The 19,721-nt window shown below is 34.2% G+C and overlaps 1 protein-coding gene across 1 annotated transcript in view; it reads right to left on the reverse strand.

The window, feature by feature from the left end:
* Positions 1 to 2,417: 2,417 nt before the first annotated feature.
* The window catches only part of ADGRL4 (adhesion G protein-coupled receptor L4), an 89,107-nt gene continuing 71,803 nt past the window's right edge, over positions 2,418 to 19,721 (reverse strand). Inside the window, exons 14-16 of the mRNA XM_081145640.1 lie at positions 5,768 to 5,859; positions 4,223 to 4,391; positions 2,418 to 3,861 (exon numbers count right to left, since the gene is read on the reverse strand). Coding sequence (XP_081001766.1) covers positions 3,799 to 3,861; positions 4,223 to 4,391; positions 5,768 to 5,859 — 324 coding nt within the window. The 3' untranslated portion in view covers positions 2,418 to 3,798. The remainder of the gene's footprint in view (positions 3,862 to 4,222; positions 4,392 to 5,767; positions 5,860 to 19,721) is intronic.

Raw genomic sequence — 19,721 nt, forward strand, 5'->3', positions numbered from 1 at the left:
AACATAATTGTAAACAGGAATATTGTTCTAATACCATATGAGTTTATAGCCATGGAACAGAGGGACGCACCCTGGATTTAGAGGCAGAAAGCCTGGGTATGAATCCAGTCACTTTAACTTCCTGAGAGAGTCAGAAAGTTTCTCAGAGTATAATGGGGGAACAGAAAGAGCTGAGGCTTCCAGTCCCAAGACCAACTTTGCAATTTCCTAGCTGTTTGACATTTCACATTGAAAACTGAGGATAGAATTGCATACGCTACTATGAGAATTAAATGAGATAGTGCAATTTAACAGTTGAAATCTGTATCGACTTACAGGAAGAAATATTTTTTTTAAAAACCCCCGCCATCTCTAAGTTATTTTTTCTCATATTTTTAATCTAAAACCTAAAAGTTTTAAGTTTGAACACTGCCATAATTACTTCACAATCACCTTAATTATGTGCTGCTACTATGTACAATCTGTATTATAGTTATAGTGACTAGGGAAATAAATAAAAATCAAATTGATCAGCAGGATGTCTTGAATGATGGGTAGAATTTTCTATGGGGCAGACATTCTAGATAGAAGAAAATCTGAATGGGTACTCTTTCTGGATCCATACTGAATCCATAGTTCATGTTTCCCTCAAAGATTTCATATTGGAGAAATTAGAAAAATATAGATACACAGAAAGGCTCACATTTTGTAAGGCATTGAAAGATGGATACAGTAGGTTAAATTGTTTATATAGAAAGTTAAGAATGCAGAGTTATTAATTTTAGGGGGGTAGCATTGAATTAAAAATGACAAGAAATATCATCAATTTAGTATGTATGGTTTGTTGATTTTGCCTAGTATGCAGACTGTGGAGTATTTGTTTATAAAGTTTCTTATACTTTTTCTAATTATTATATTGTGTGTAAATATATTTTTCCTAACCACAGTGTATTCAATCAACCAACAGATATTTTTTTTATTGGGGAATTATACTGTCTATAGTTAATAACAAGCTTCACACCATCACGGAATTTATTTTATACTCTTTGGTGTCCATTTATCTCACTGTTTCAGGCCAACCTTAATGTATTGAGTTCTTTGATTTAATCTCTTAAAATCTTATAACCCTTCTATGATCCCCATTTGTTTATGAAGAATTTGTAAATGCATATTTATTAATGAATGTGTGGTATATTTTATGGATTGAGGAGCCTGAGCCTCAAGTCCTAATATTTACCTCACTGACTATGAAAGGAGGAGTGTACCTGAGGCTGAGGAATGACAGCCAAACGGGTAACGAAGCACTACTTTATTAGCAGTTTGGCAAGCTCCTCACAAATCCCAAAAAAAGTTCTTTCCTAGAAAACGGAGTTGAAGCTGTAATATGAGCTCAAGGTCGCTTAATGCTTCTGCCGGCTCCACTTCACCAATGTGACATTGCTGGGCCATCTCTTTCCACCTAATTGCATGGCAATTAGAGACCAAAATTAAGGGCTTTACCTGAGGAAGCCAGTTCACCCAGTGGATTTCCAGTATGAAACCCCTAGAGAGAAAGAGCAAAGTCCAGACAGTTCAGAAGGTCCAGACCCTGATCACATCATTCGTGTGGTCATTAGACAGCAGAAGGCAGTAATACTGACTCAAGAAGCAAAAAAGAGAAGTTAGCTGCCTTTAAGGAAGAACAAGAACTTGGTACAATGAATGTCCTGAACTCAGGCAAAATAATTGCAATATAATGTGATAAAAGTTAAAATAGGTAAGTACTAGATGGAGCAGTGACACAAAGGTGGAAGTGATTAATTCTTTGTGTGAATTAAGAAAGGTTTCATAGAGAAAGATACATTAGGGATAAGCAGATGTTCGTCAGAGTAATGATGGTAACAAGGAGAAAATTCCAGAATTAGAGGATTAGGTAAAACACAGTAAGTTCTGGGAAAGAGAAACAGTTTGGTATGGCTGAAGAAACTTTGATAGGGAAAAAGTGAAAACCAGGGAGGGAAACTGATATGAGAAGATCTTAAATGTCATGCTAAAGAATATAGGTTTTATGTTGACAGGCTCCCTGTGATTACTTTGGGCCAACCAGATAATCCACGATAATGTTCCCATGTTAAGGTCAGCTGATTAGCAACCTCAACTCTCCTCTCCATACAACCTAAAATACTCATAGGTTATGAAGATTAGGGTGTGGGCATTTTGGAGGGCCATTATTCTGCCAACCACACCTAATTTTGTATACATTGATTAAACAGATTACTTTTCCATATGATATTCCTATAACACTGTCTTATAGTGACCATGAAAATAATAGGTCATGAGCTTACCATTTAAGAGTTCAAAAAATATAAAAGTTATTATCATGAATCCTCTAAAAATGTATAAGCCATATTGGCAGGTAGCTCATCTTTTTTTGAGAAATGATGCAACAAAGCCAGTAGCAGGATTCATTTAGATAACATTTTATTTGTTAGAGAAAGGTTTGACAGACTGCATTTCAATAGCTGGAGAAATTAAAATCACGACGTTTAGTGTATTGGCATGCTTTTACAGGTAGGTGCAGAACAATGACATGTTTTTGAAATCTAGTCACTGCTTCTTCATTTTAATGAGAAGAGTTGAGGCTAGATAGAAGCCATATATTTAGGCAGATGTGCTTTAATAGATTGTGGAAAATTGTCATAAAATAGATGCATTGTGAAAATTTCTACAGTTCTTAGTGATTTCTTTGTTATAAATAACACTTTTAAGTGTGTACTTTTCTGAAAAGAAAAAAAATAGTAATTCACTTTATGAATATTTCCCTATTTACAATGCCCTTTTAAAAAGAGTAAGTTAAAAGGGAATATTGCAATGCAAACTACAGTATTTCTGAAATTAAAATATAAGGAACCCAAATATACTAGTCTAATGAGATACGGTATTTCTCACTACACCGAAAGGTCATAGAATAGAAAACTTCAGCTTTATTTACAGGCATGAACAACATTTATAGGCGTGAACAACATTATATTTTGACACATTTGTGTATTACTGATTAAGCATTTGAAGTCACAACCTGTGAAATAAGTATAGAAATAGCATATACCTAATTCTAATGTTAGCATAAAAACAGACCAGAAATGCTTGTTGTTTCTTTTCTTTTGTGAAGTTGTATGGTTTTTATAATATTGGAAAAGAAAATGAATATAACAAATTCAGGCCCAAGTTATTTTAGTAGAATTTTACATTTAGAGCAATTCATGAAATGGTAAGATGTGTTTATTCAATTTTTTTATTTGATCTCTATAATTTCTCATCTAGTTTACAAAAAACTCCACAAGTTTATTCAAAATGCATTCCATTGTTATAACTGCCATTCCCTTTCTGTTTTATATTCTGCTCCTTCATTCTCTTATGTTCCACTTTCTGTAAAGGAGCTCATTACCAAGGTGATAGGGGACTAGTTTTAAAGTCAACATGAGTCATAAAACATCAAGCCAGTGGTTTCCTTCAGGACATTCATATATTTCTTGTGTTAGAAAGAAAATCTTTCCTTGGGCGCAGTGATATCACTCCTGAGAAACCAATTACTTTCCAAATATCTGTAATAGTATTTTTGACAAAACTAAGTCACGTAGGAAAGCATACTATAGCTATGTGGTACATAATTTCACCTCTTATTATATATAGTTCCTACATTGTAAACAGAAATACTGGTTTAAAATACCTGATTATTTAGTAATTAATAAATGGATAATTTGTTTAAGTCATTTTCATATGTTGGCCATCCACAGCTTGGCTTTTTTTTGTGTAACAATAATCATCCACAGTTCCCTCTGTTTACCTTAAACATGCAAAACAACAAGGGACATTTTTGAACAATCTATAATATTCTTCTTGGATCTAAGAAAAAGAAAAGGGAAGAGAAATATTAAACATAATTGCAGCAATCACATCAAATTATTTTCAAATCACATTAAATTATTATGGTTGGTTTTCTAAATTATTAATGTCTTCTGATTATCTGTGAGAATATGCTCAAGTGAATATAAGCTATATTTATATTCTTAAAGAGTTTTTAAACAGTATATTTTCCTAAGAACAGCTGGGTGTTCTATTTTTTTTTTTTTTTTTTTGTATACTAAGATGTACTGCATTTAGGCAAAGGAACAAGTCATGAATTTATGAGAAGAATTTTTATCAATTTGGTAACTGGTGCTATATGAATATACCATAGAGTTGCCCAATATAACAAATTGCTTACCTTTCTAGATAAAACACACAGGAATACGAAGATGAACATTCCTTGGAAGGCATTGCTGATGGTGAAGAGATAAGCTGTCACCACTGATGCGTGCACGACATGGAGAACCCCAAAGATCCAGGTGGTGCCAAGAAGGAACAGAAGGGCAAGAGCTCCTCTGGCACAAGACCTAGAACATATTTGATATGTTCCAGTTAAGAAAGTTATGTGTACTCACACATCCCCCAATTCCTCAAATTATGTGGGAAATGAGTTTTTGGTATAACTGAGAAATCTTTTGCAAAACCAATAACAACTCTGAAGCTGGCAAACTGCAGTTACGTGGGACAGCCCTTAGGGTATGCTCCTCCTGCACTGTGGCAGGGGTGGGCTTCCAAAATCAAGGTAGCTTACTAAAGTATGTCATTTTTCAAGGAATTTCCTTAATCTTAAAATATTTTTATCTGGTGTACTGCAGTGTGTATGCTTTGATTTCAAATCTAATGTTGCAGTAATATGTCAAAGGTAAGACATATATCTGTTAGAAAATATTTTTTTTACGAAACCTTGAAAAGTATGCATGTGAAATGTGGTCAGCACATATGCCTGACATCAAAGGAAGCTTCTGTTTCCCTTTCAGGTTTAGTAGAGAAGAAAGTGTAAGATATAAAATTAGATTTCTTTCTTTCTCTCTCTCTCTCTCTTTTTTTCTTTTCCAATACCATTACTTCCAAATAAATTCATGTCATAATACCGATTTCTTGAAAATTAAAAAATAATACATGCACATCCTTACTCTTATCTATTTTCAGCTTACTTCCTGTGACTTTTGGTAAAACAATATTCAGTCTTGCTCACTGAGGACACTGCCTTAAGAATGAGGCAACTAACGATTATTTTCTTTTTCATTTTTAGTCTAAACATTCTTTATTGCAGAAGATGTTTCAGCAGTGTACTTCAGAAAATAAGTCATTTTTAACTTTATTAAAACCAGCACACTACGTGAAACTATGAATGGTGAAGAGTAAAAGAAAGTAATCGATCAAACATTTGCTAAATCCTAACTATAACTCTTGTGCAAGGTAATGAAACTACAGGAGTATTCCCCAGCAACCCAAGCATCGGTTGTGTCTACTGTTCCCTATCCTACACTTCAGTTTCTCCTAAATGAACTATTTTCATGGTCTCAATAAATCAGTTTTAAAAAGGAGTTTCAAGGAAAAATCATGGCTTCATGTAAATTAAGAAACGCAAGAAAGAAACAGAGTTAAGCAGCTTTGAGAAATGTTTCGCAAAAGAAAATCACAAAGGCCCACATCAGCTTAAAATGGCCATCGCCTTTTCTTTCAAAGAGGAGTGTGCTTAAAAAGACTGGTTTACTTACCGTTTCATCTTTGGTGATTGTAGGCTTATTAAACATACTAAATGCTATTTAACAGTAAGTATTTTAAATATAGAGGAAGAAAGTTTGAAAAGTCATTCAAAAAATTGTCCTTTCAAAACTTATTTGTACTTTAAGTTACTAAAGCTTTTAGTTACAAAAAGTAGACTTAAAGAAACATTTACCTTATGTTTTCATAGCAACTAACTTCTGGTTTCAACCCTGCAGTGTGACGAAAAACTTTATATATGATAAATCCAAAAGCCAAGAGATTAACCTGAGAAAATAAATTCATTTCAGAGAAGGATAATTTTCATAGTACATTATATACATAAAGGAAATCAACAAATAGTAAATAGTAAAGATTCCAAATGAACGGAAACCAGGAAATCATGGCATTTTTATATGTATTACAAAGTACAAACACTCTGGTACACTTAAGCAAACAAATCTGTGGTTGATCTTCACAGTATCACTGAAAATTGTTAGTACACGTGGTAGTTAGTACAATTTATCAGATTGTGCTAAGCAACCTGTCCAAAAAACTTCTTCAGATTTAATGATCACATCTATAGATTGATGACACTCATCTGCTGCCAATAGTATGATCAATATACATATTAAGATAAATTTTGGTTTGAAAAACTTTATGAACACTTGAGAAATCAAATGTTTGTTCATTAAATTGTGTTTTATTTCTTTAAGGAGATGTGTTAGTGATAATTCTTTCAACCCTTTAAACTGGAAAAGAGAAATTGAAAGGAAATTAGAAAACTCAACAAAACACTTTTGATTTCTATTGCCAAAAAATGTTTGAATCTACTTTCTTTTATGTAGTTCATCTAGCTATTTCTCTTAATGTTTATGTTGAGATTTCCTTTCCCAAGATTTAACTTCAGAAACTTTAAAATATTAATCAATGAAATAAATGTTTATTTGAAGGCATATAATACACTTTGTTGATAAACATTTATCATTCTATTATTTGATTTCCTAATATGGGCTTAAGAGAATACACAGAATTTACACCGCTTTTAAAGTGACTGTATTATGATGAAAAGTTTCTTCTTCTCTTTCCTTTTCCTATATTTTTGGAAACCTAATAGGCATCCTGAATTAAAAATGTCAAAACCCATACTGCTATTTTTTTCTCAAAGAAACTATTTTTGACGCAGTCTTGCCCACTTCAAAAAAAAAAAAGTTATCTCATCTTTCTAGCAGATCAGGCATATTCATCAGCAAACCCTTCAACCTACTTTCAAAATGTATTTAGAATATCCCTACCAATCACCATCTTCATGCTCCTGTCCTAGAAGAGGCCACCATCTATTAGAAAAGCCTCTTAATCAGTGTCCCCTCCTCCGGCTTGCCTTCCTACAATCCATTCTCGTTACAGGGGTCAGACTGATCTCTTTAAAATGCTGGTCAGACCATTTCTCTATTCAGAACCCTCCCATGGCTTCCCATCTGAGTTAGATCTGAAGATCTCACAGTGGCCTTCAGGGTCTGAAATGATATATCACTTCCCTCAAGTCCTACTCCATCCCCTGGTCACTTCATTCTGCTCACATTAGATTCTCTAGCTATCCTTGCAGCGCACCAAGCATGCCTTGAGGCTGGCTGTACTTGCTGACCCCTCAGATATTCCTGTAGCTAATTCCCTCACCACCTCTGCTTAAATGCTGCTTGTCCACATCCTGCCTCCCAGTGTACTTTTATTAAAATCTGAAACCCAAATGATAAATCAGACCTGAGATCAATTCCATGGAAGTCTAGAGAATGATGGTATTCTTTTCTATGTTGAAAAACGCCGATGCTGTATGCCAACATGTCCTTCCCTTGCCTGTGTCACTGGAAAACTGACAAAGACCCTTCTTTACTAAACGTTAGTCAGCTTCCTGTGACCCCTCTTCTAGGCCTCGACTTTGGGCTTCAGTGTCCATCCTTGCACAGTCCAGTTTTAGCAAGAATCCTGCTAAGTCAGCTTAGAGAGGATCCTTCTACTCTTGATATCTAATCAAATTCCTCATCTCGCCCCCCTCCCCATCCTTGATATCTGATCATCCTGGCCTGCCTTTCAGCAAGAATCTTGTTAAAGTAAATATAGAAAGAATTCTCCCTAACCTTCATGTATCCTCTTAGTAATTTTCCATCCACCAACCTTCAACTCTGCCCCCCACCCCCAACACACAACCTGTTTCTTGGCTATAATCCCCAGATGTCTTTACTGTATTCAGAGTTGAAATGAATCTGTCTCCCCTCTTGTGACAGTCTTGACATCCATCACAGTAGTCCCAGATAAAGTCTTCCTTACTATTTCAACAAAGGTCAGAGTAATTTTTTTCTTTAACAAAACTCAGAGCCAAAATTAACATCATTAGAATATTCAGTAAATTTGGAGTAACTGAAAAAAACTTACATTTGCTCCTTTTACACTGCCTGCAATCTCTATCCATAGATATATAAGCTAGTGCAAATCCCTTTTCTAACAGAGTAAAAAATACTGTAAGCAAAGAATTAATATCACCTAAATGCACATGACCTTATTTACTTAGAGGTAGAAATTAAGTTGAAAGTCTGCATTTTACACGGTATGAAAAAGTATCTTTTGGGAGGGAATGTTTTATGAAATAAGTATGAATGGTCTGAGGTGATATAAAAACAAAAGCTCAAAACAAAATTATATAGAATTAAGAAGTATTTCTTATAATAAGAAATAGTTTACAATTATTTCAGAAGTAATGACTGGGGACAGATACTATCTGCATTTTAGGTAAATAGTTGGAAAAATACAGGCAATGGTTACATCAATGACAACTGACCTGAATGTGTACTTTTTTAAATATTAGAAAATCATTAATATATATATTATTTATTTTTATTGTTGAAAGTATTACAGATGCCCTCTTCTTTCCCATTGATCCCTTCTTCACTACACCCCTCCTGTCCATGCTTGTGCACATATGCATATAAGTTCTTCGGTTAATCTCTTCCCACCCACCCTCTTATCCCCCCACCTTCACCTTAAGAAAATGGTGCCTTTAAAATTATTCCCACTTTTGCTCATTAGTGTTTACCTACATGTGCTGGTTTTATTCGTTGTGATTCCCTTATTATTTATCTCTAGATGTTAGTGCCACAAAAACACAGGAGCTAATTAATGACTTGCAAATGAACAAAGTCATTCATTATCATTTTTGTCTCAATTTTTAAAAAACAGCTTTAGCTTGTCAACTAGGCGTTCATAATACTTTTCTAGGAATGAACAAGACAAGGACACTGCATGGCTAACGCAAGAACTCTGGAGCTCACCACTGCAGTTTAGAATACTGAAGAGAGCGAAAGCAGCCGTGAGGAGACAAGTCATTCAAAGGCAGGAAAACTTAACCCTTGAGAAAAAGTGGTATTTTAAATTTAAAATCATTCCCCTTGCTTCATCTTAAGGGATATTTGTCTACACAGAGATCTGTTCCTTAACTTCATTGACAAGTGCAGTTACTTCAAAGTTTGGCACACATGTTCTGATGTTTGACAGAGTACGATAAACATTTTTAAGTGCCTTATTTTTTTTAAAACAAAAAATTTAAAGAGCTGAGCTGGAGAGGGCGGGAGATAATTCTGAAAGATTTAGACCTACAGGTACATGCAACCCTAGGGCTTCACATTCAGACTTCAGAATGAAGCACCCCAATCAGTCATTTTTCTTTTCTTAGTCTTTTCCTCAATAATTGATGAAGCCATCTACATGCTGATGTCAGATCTCGCCAAAAAGAATGAGGAAATTTCTCTTACAGCACTTTTAGACCCAGGCTTTAATTTTTCATATATATCAAAGGGAATCTGGTTCATTTAAGAATGTGTCATGATCACAACTACTGTGTCTTTTCAAATAGCTTTATTGCCTTTAAATTAACTGGCCCAGGACAAATCTACTTCTGCAAAGGACAAAAGGTGGGGGGGGGGGGGTTCTGGCCTACTGAGAGGCCACAAAAAAAATCAACTCATTCTCAATCCTTAGGCCCCTATAAAGCTAAATAGTTTTCAACTTAAACTTTTAAACAAAATAAATAACCTTCTAATTAAAAAAAAGTCTACTAGCTAGATTGGAATCAAGTAGTTAAGAATTTTGTCTTCTGTCCCAATTTCTTTTTTAATTATTTCCCAGTTGAAGTATGTGATAAGCAGAATAATTTCCCCACCTCCAAAAAATGTCCACACCCTAATGTCTGGAACCTGTGAATATGGCAAAAGGAATTTTGCAGATAAAATTAAGGTTGTGGATTCTAAGATAAAGAAGTTATCTGACATTATCCTGTTGGGCCCACTGTAAACCTTGGGTCCAACAGGATAAAATAACAAAATAAATTATTTTGTTGTTTATCTGAAATTCAAATTAACTGACAACCCTGTGTTTTTAATGGCAACCATTAACTTCATAGCTTTCAATTTATTTTCACATCTGATCCTTCTTATAATCTGAGGACACTGGCTTCTTAGTAGAAAAGGCCAAGGACATCACCCTCTCCAGATAGGCTGATCCATAGCTGTTTGCAAAGAGACCTCAAAGGAAGAAGGGGTAAATTTCCAGATGTGGCAACTGTTGTGGACCATGTATGTATGTGCTGAGCCTGATAAAATGTTCTCAGTGTACAGTAGATGAAATCACATCTAAAAGGTTTGAGTAAAGAAGACACCTGGCTGAGAGAACTCCTCTTCCTCCGTGTGCAAGGTGAAGCTGTGTCAGGAAGCATTGGTTGGGCTGGAACTTGCTAAAAGCTTTTGTTAATAAAGTAATAATTAGAAATACAATTTTCAAAGCTTAGATGTAAAATTGGATTAGTATAAATTTAGTGAAATCAGAAATTACAATGCCACAGTGTTTGTTGACCTATTGTCAAAATTACAGAGTGGAATAACTTTTTTTCTCTACATATATCTACATGACACTGTTAGGAAGCATTTCTCTCCTAACATCACAAATCTCATCTTGTTAACATTTCCTAGGCTCAGGATTTAGCAGTCTTGGGAATACCTACAGGGCTAAGAGATACTCTTCTGCTCAGGTTAATATCGCCAGGCTCAGGAGAGAGTAGATTACAGAGAAATAGGAGTGAAGTCTACAATTATATGAAAAAATAATCTGAAACATTTTGAAACAACCTGAAAATACAACAAATATGTTTAAGTAGGCTCTAAATATCGTAAGAGTATCCTTCATAGATTACTCTGGGATATTAACAGTACTTATGATATTTCACTAATAGCTTAAGATTTATACTTTAGAAGACAGTAATGGTCTTCCACCAGGCATTGACTGCTGGGGTATACAACTGAATGGATAGTTGTTCTGGAGTAAAAGTGTTTTCCATGTGCCAGGAACATTTCCAAGTCTTCTCTATATTATTAATTCATTTAATCCCCACACCAACTTAATGGGGTAAGTATTCTTATTCTTAATATTATCATTATCATTACATTTATTTAACATTTATGGCAACAGAGGCATAGAGAAGTAAAGTAACTTGCCAAAGGTCCACAGTTAGGAAATATTGCCAAGCCAAGATTCATACTTAGTAGACAGGTTCTAGAGTTTATGGTCCTAAGAACTTTACAAAACACCAAACTACAAGTGAAGGACAAGTGAAGAGAAGTTAAATGGACATCTAAAATTTCAATAATTTAATTATTTATACATTTATTTATATTAACTGCTGACAGTTACTTCACTTTAAAAATGGTTAAGAGTAGAAGAGTAAAACATTAATGAGCAGCGATGTGGTTATTAATTGGCATTAGTGTTCACTGAACTTCGGATACCAGTGATGAAAGCTTTGTTAACACTGAACAGGATTTAGTCTGCTATGCCAGCAATCCCCAGTGGAGATACCTGTCCTCACTGTTCTCTGTGGTCAAAGGATCTAAGAAGGTGGTCATTCTTCCTGTGCTACTGAACAACAGAACTTTCTACCTGTAGAGTTTGAATATGGTTACTGGGTTCATGTAAGACATCTCCAAAGAGAAATGTCACAATAATCTATTGGGGAACATGAAGAACATATTAGAATTCCCACTGATATTTTTCTAAGGAGAACATTAAGGTTTACTACTTAAAATAAAGATGAACACTGGTACCCTCACTTTAAACATGTCAAATAGAGTTACATATAAGATACAAGCTAAAGGATAAGATCCAAGATGCCTCCAAGTGCACTGTGGGTTAAAGTTAATACTGATAAAGAATATTTAAATGAGAAAATGACAGAATGGACATTTTTCCCACTCTTAGAGTTAGCGATGTGCCAACCAAGTTGCAAGTCCATGTAAGTCAGCCAGGTTAAAATCTATGAAGATGTAATCAGACTTAATACAGTGTTATTTAAAAATTCAAATGATTAAAAGGGCTATCTGAAGTATGCATTTAGATCCATAGTTTTCAATCATATTTAAAGTCATTCATATTAAATAAACTCATAATTTATTTAAAGTCAATAATACATGTTTTGAAGTCTCTTTTAATGTTTCCTATTTAATAGTGAGAATTTTAAAAAGCCCTGTACCATTGGAGAAAAGTTCTGTTCTTCATGATGAAGTTAACTGAAATAAGACATGGAAAATATTATAGCACAAACTTAAATATTTTGTTAAAAAATAAAACACTAATAATATTTTAGTGAGGACCATATTGAAACATATTTAAATACTGTCATTACATCTTTAATCTTTTAGATTATATTTTCAAGTGTTCTATAATATACATTATATACAAGGTGAGGCAAAAGTAGGTTTACAGTTGTTTGTATGGAAAATAGTACAATAATTGATAAATAATAATACAAGAATAAACTGTGTTTTGTGTACTCACAGCTACAAACCTACTTTTGTCCTACCTTGCAAAATGTATAATGTAAATTGCATAAAATATTAGTAAACTAATAAATGTATATAATCTTTCAAGATAAAAAAATCTTACATTTACATAGGAACATAATTTTTACTGATGGGCTCTTTAGTAAAAAAAGTTGGGACATTACCTTATATGATTTGAAAGTTTCAAAAAAGCAACAGATGCATCTTCAAAATAAAGAGAATAAATGGATTTTGGAACCACACTTGGTGGATTCAAATTCTAGTTCTGACACTATTTGGGTAACTTATTTAATTCCTTGTATTACACTTTCTTTGTAAAATATGGATAATATTAGTATTTATAGGGTTGTTGTGTATATTAAATTACATAATTAATGTAAAGTTCTTAGAATAGTGCACAATATATAAGTTCTCAACAAACATCACCAATGGCTATTACACTCACAGAAAAATGATGTTCCAAATTGTCTCGAATATTTGAAGTGCTAAACAATATATGTAGCATATATTTATTCAACAATTGAATACATATTATTTTATGCTATTATCTCATTGGATCTATAAACAGCACCTTAAAATATGACTTATATCTGTCAGTCTTTATTTTGGATGGAGGGAAGTGAAGGGGAAATAGCAGGTATTAAATGATGGTGGATGGAGACTTGACTTGGGATGGTGAACATACAATACAGTGTACAGATGAAGTGTTGTAGAATAGTGCACCTGAAACTTGTATAACTTTTTTAACCAGTGTCACTCCAATAAATTTAATGAAAAGGGAAAAAAATAGATCTTTTTCCACTTTCAGGACTTTCCTCTAAAATTATGTCAGCAAAATAAATACTTAAATACATCTAATCCAACAATAGATCAAGCATTTATCATTCAGGTAAGCCATTTTTCATTGTTGAAACTCTAAAGTAGAATTGAAATTTCCAGGTCAATAAAGCTGGCTATCTTCAAAAAATTTATAGCAAAGGATGAAGTAGCTATATTTCAAAGGGCAATCCATAGATAAAATTACCAGATACCGAAATATATGAAACATTTTTAATGAATCCAATATGTTATCCTGGGATATTTTATGGGAGAGAATAGTTATATTTTCTTATATCACTCTCATTCAGAACAGGGATCAGTAAACGTTTTCTGAAAAGGGCCAGAGAGTAAATAGTTTAGGTTGTGAGGACCATATGGTCTCTACTGCAACTACTCAACTCTGCCATACCGTTAAAGTAACCTTTGACAATGTGCTAACAAATAATGTGACTGTAGCCTGGCCGTTGTGGCTCAGTGGTTGAGCATCAACCTAGGATCCAGGAGATCTCGGTTCAGTTCCTGGTCAGGGCCCATGCCCGGGTTTCTGGCTCGGTCCCCAGCAGGGGCCGTGCAGGAGGCAGCCGATGGATGTTTCTCTCTCTGTCTTTCTCCCTTCCTCTCCTCTAAAAAAGTCAATAAAAACATATTTTTTTAAAAATGTGACTGTATCCCAATAAAACTTTATTTACAAAAACAGGCTATGGCAACTGCTGACTCTTGATCTAGAACCCAAGATCCATAAGGGTAAGGACTTTTTTCTACTTTATTTATTGATGTATTTATTCCCAAGGCCTAGGACAATATCTGTCATTATAAAAAAATGTTCAATAAATATTTGTTGAATGAATAAAAGGATGAAAGATAATATACCCAAATCCCAGGTATACTTAATGGCCTATGTAAAAGAGCATTCAATCATTAATTTGATAAAAAAAATTCTAAATATGGGAATTTTTTCATCTCACATTTTTTCATCTCACATCTAAATATGGGAATATTTCATCTCACATTTTCCTACATCACTTGAGGTAATAGTGAAATAACTGCTCTATTTTATTAAGGCTAAAATCCCATTCCAATATTTAATCATCTTAGGCATTAAAAATATTTGCACTTTATATTTTTAACATGTTTCCATTAGGAATATTTCAATAGCTGATTTTCCCCCCAGTATTTAAATGAATAATTTACTGGTCTCTAAAACAGAATCCAAAGGAGGAGGGAACTAGAAATTTATAAAAATGAAGAGTGAAATGACTTCCGTGACTGTAAGTGAATGTCATGAGCTTATTTTTATAGCTGATTTAAAAAATATATATATGTCTTTATTGATTTCAGAGAGAGAAAGGGAGAGCGAGAGAGCGAGATAGAGACATCAATGATGAGTCATTGATCAGCTGCCTCCTGCACGCCCCTACTGGGGATAGAGCCCAAAACCCAGTCACATGCCCTGATTGGCAATTGAACCTTGATCTCCTGGATCATAAGTTGATGCTCAACCACTGAGCCATGCCAGCCAGGCTCTTTATAGCTGGTTATAAGTCATAGAAAGATAATAGGAAAGGAACAGAGGTGAAGGAGAATAACTATATATGTGAAGAGTGTTTCCAGCAATTGTTAGATTTAATGTAATAATGAAAACTGAGTCATAAAATCTCTTTTGTTAACATATGAGCAAGGAAAAATGTTCCTTGTATATACATGCTGTATAAAATGAAGACGGAGGTTAGTAAGAATGAACTAATTTTATACAAACATATGAAATATTTGACTGTTACTCAGCATTTAAGATAAAACTTGCACAATTATATTTAAATTGTATTGAAAGTTATTACCAATTTAAAAGGTGAAAATACAAGAAGAGACAAGACAGTTCCCTAAGTTATTTAAAATTTTGTTTTTGACTTTTAAAGGATGCTTTTATTCTTTTAATTTTTATTTCTTTTTAAAATAGCAACTGTATATGTAGAATTGGCATCATGATCTTCATGTACATATTAGAAAGCCAGTGCATAGATAGAACCCACGGTGTGGAATTTTTGCCAATCATACTGCTTTTGAAAACCTCTGCTATTATTTGGCAAGGACCTCATTTTATTCAGTTAAACATAAAATGCCAATTAAATTCCTAGGGAAAGTATGCCATAGATAGATAGATGATAGATAGATAATATAGATAGATGATAGATGATGATAGATGATGATAATAGGTAGATAGATGATGATAGATAGATAGATAGATATAGATAGATAGATAGATAGATAGATGATAGATGATAGATAGATGATAGATAGATATAGATAGATGATAGATAGATAGATGATAGATAGATAGATAGATGATAGATAGATGATAGATAGATGATAGATAGATAGATAGATAGATAGATAGATAGATAGATAGATAGATGATAGATAGATGGAGCAATCATTCCTAAGCAGAAAAGAAATAAAGTATAAGTAAGAGGCTATAATGAATGCTTCATGTGTTATCTCTTCGGTAAAATCTTCTCAAAATAATCTCATTTCCATGATGATGATTTCTTGAAATTTCCCTTGGGGGAAAGGAATTGACACTTTTGAGTAACTACTATGCCTGCATCATTTATTTTTCCATCCAACAATATTGAGTGATTACTGCTTGATAAACCGCAAGGATAATGCAGTGAGAAAAATTCCATAAGGTTTTGCTCTCATAGCACTTACAGTCTCACTGTCTCCTCCTGGAGAAGACAGATCTGAATCAGTTATTAATCAGTTATTCACACTAACACCTCTCATTTTACATTGAGAAAATAATGAGCTTCTATGAAGGCATGTAACAAAAAGATATTATAGACCCGTGAGCTGAGGCAGGGAGCACTTCCCTCAGGAAATAATTTGAATTGATACCTGAAAGTCAAGCAGGAGTTAACTGGATAAAGGCCTGGCTAGAGCGAGGCCACAGGGAGTATTTTAGTGCAGAGGTGCTGGGGTGGGATGGTGCACAGAACCTGTGGAGCAGACACTGTGATAAAAACACAAAAGTCTGTGGGAGGGTCTTGTGAGATGAGGCTGAGCAGTAAACGGCCAGATCACGAGGTGCCTCTGAGGTAGTGTCCCTCACTTTATCCCAGTTTGCCAGGGCCAGCATTTTTCATGCCTGTTACCTAGTGTTCTGTTCAGTTCAGCATTTATCTGAGGTTTTTTATTTGTTTACATCTTATTAAGATAAGCTCAGATAGGTGTGGTAAGCTCCACTTCCAGATTCTGCCCTATCTCCTGGGTTGCTGAGTGAGGCTCACATGTGCTTTGATCATTCTAACTTTCATGTGTTGAAATGTGAAAGATAATCAGCAGTATCTCACTTCCCTTCCCAGACCCTAGCCAGATATGATGTAAGCATCGGCTTGCGTTCAAACACACTTAGTGGTTAGGACAACTACCTCCTTCAAGGTGCGGGGAGTGGTGGACGAGAGGTTCCCAAGGGCAGTCACTGACAGGCGCATGGTGCTCATTTCCAAATCACTTTTACTTTGTAGAAAAACATTACTTTAAAGATAAGTTCTTGAAGAGAGATAGGTCTACCAATATATTTAAGTGCACCAATATGATGAAGTCAATTTGAAGTACTTTTATCACCCACTGTAACTCTCAAAAAGCCCCAATTTTGATAATAAACTAGTATCGCTCTTATCACAGGCTTAGTTAAAGGTTTTAGAGTTAACTCCAAGAGCAATGTAAAGACAAGAAAGATGTAAGCAGGAGTGAGGTTATGTTCAGATTTGTTTTTCCAAAATAGTATCTCAAGCTTACCAATGTGCTGCCTTAGAGTCGCTTACACATGGAAACTTGGGATAATTTTGAGGACAGGTTTTCTCCATTTACCTCCTCTTAGTTACTAGCATGGTCTTCTTCGGGATTTTACTGCTTGAATAAAGTTTTGGCATATTCTGAAATATTCAAAATGTTGCACCTATTTTTCCCCAGACTTTTTTTTATACTACCTCCACTTTAATTTTGATTTAATACTACCTATACATATAGCTTAATATTAATTAAAGTCATAAAGATTTAAAAGAATCCAAAAGAACACTTCTTTTTCCTAAAGAAAATAAATCTGTTAATTAGAAGTATAAAATTAAAGACAATTTAAATGGATGAAGCTTTTAACTCACCTTTTAGCTTTTTTTATGAGAAAAAATGGGAGGACAAAAGGAATTTGAGCTATTAGATGTCATACAGGGTTTTGGACATTGCTTAATGATACCCACAAGTAAAGACAGTAAACATCCAATATGTGCATTCCATATATTGACCTATAATCTGATATAGTCGGGATTTTAGGTTAGATATTTTGGTTAGTTGTGGGATATTCTTGGCAAGTATTTAGATAAAGCAATATAAAACAGGGAAGAAAAATTCAAGATTTCCTTCATTTTTGATAAGATGGAAAGTAATTTATTCTTATATCTTCACTAAGTAAAATAAAGAATTGAAAGCTTATAAATAATTTTTAGAAGGTCTGCAGTTGCCAGGTCTTCAAAATTTATCCTGAACCCGTTTGTGAAATTCAGGAGATAGGAAAAAGTTTTTCATTGACTTAACAAAGATTTACTCCCTTCAATCTCTTGTGTATGGAAAGAGGAGAGGCGATGTGGTAGTGAAACAGCACGAAAGGTGAATCTGGAAAACACTGAGCTTGCGTCGACCTATCAGTAGCTGCGTGATCCAGAGCAGATTTCTTAAGCAAGCTAAGCCTTAATTTACATTTCCTTAAAATACAGACAAAATGGTGGCTCTTACCAAAATAAGTGTGAATTAAGCTCTAATGACTGAAGGATGTGCCCTAATGTGGAACAACCTGGGCTTTATTTTTGATCCAATACCATCAGGAGGCATATTTTTTTCATTAGAAGGAATTTTAAATGTTTTATTCTTGGGAAGCCCTGCAACTAGACACAACAACATTTTCATATAAGAAACCGAAATCAAGACAGAGCCACACAGATAACATTCTCTCAAAATGAGTAATTTACATTTTACAGAGAATACTGAAGGAGCCAGAGGGACATAGTAAATACTTATAGGGAAGATGAAATATTTTCAGATGTGTAGAACAAGAGCTCTGCAAATGCTAATAAATATTCGTTCAAAGGCCTCACTCTTCTTGCAGATCAGCTTGGGCAAGGACACTGTTTTTCTCAGAGGATGATCAGAAGAATAAGACTGATCAGAACTTGTACTGTGCTCTTGACCAAGTTTAACAATTTTTATAAATTCTTAATGAGTAGAAGTTTGAAGGTTTTAGCTGCATAAGAACACACATAATTTGCTTGAGTGTAATCAGTCCTTCTCAAGGAATTGGTACAGTTCTTTAAAAAGCTATACATAGCAGAACCCCCACTGACATATATAAATACATAAGTCAAGATTACAGTCACTAAATCTAGTGAAAATCAAGTGAAACATTATCTCTTACTATTTTTGTTTTGATGTACTACTGAAGTTGGCGAGAATTAACTAAGACATTAAAGGATTTTGTAAAGATCAGAAGACCATACAAATGTAAAGTGAAGAACAATTCTGATGACTATCTTGCACTACCAATATCCATAGTTTCCCTTTCATTTCCCTCACTGTAAAGCTCCCTTTATTAGGAAACACCAGTGATGAACTTTACCATGGCCAGTTATTTCTGATTGGGTTTGAGAAACCCAAGGAAACTTTTTCCATTTTTTTCTGGATCTCTAATTTCTATGAAGTTATTCAATTTTTATGAAATTTTCTAGTATAAGGTCCCAAGGAGATTATCTGTGGAGGTATTTCCAGTAAGAATATAATTCCCATGTATGGGAACTACACATGTATTATTTATGATAAGTTGTTTTTACACTTCACTTTTTCTTTTTCAAAATTCCAGCTATCTATTGTTTCAAAAAGGTCAGAATTATATGAAAAAAGTAGCTAAATGTTACAGGTACTGAAATGCTTATTAATACATAATATGGAGAAAAGGTTAGAATATTAAAGTACCTTGAACCGTAGAGGTCACCAACAGATGCACCTAACAAATACGATCTCATTAAATTAAAACATCATTAAAATGTGGATGCTGTTATACACAACATTTAAAATTTACAATGAGTAGTGTTTCTAATATAGCTCCAATGGGGTCATCTAAAAGATAGTGCCCAAACCATCATTTTAATTCTTTTTGAAATATTTATGCCATTTAAAGCAAGAGGCAAAATGCACTTTTATACAAGAGACTTAATATCAAAGTCTAAACTAGTGGTTCCCATTGAATGGAAATGGGGATATTGTTCCCCATGGAACATCTGGCTGGGTTTGGAGGCATTTTCGGTTGTCATGCATAGATGGTGGTGGTGGTGCTACTGGCACCTGATGAACGGAAGCCAGAGATGCTGCTAAACTCCCTGTAATGCACAGCTGCCGCAAAAATTCAGTCCA

This window comes from Miniopterus schreibersii (assembly GCF_964146895.1).
Source record: "Miniopterus schreibersii genome assembly, chromosome: 8".
NCBI lineage: Eukaryota > Metazoa > Chordata > Mammalia > Chiroptera > Miniopteridae > Miniopterus > Miniopterus schreibersii.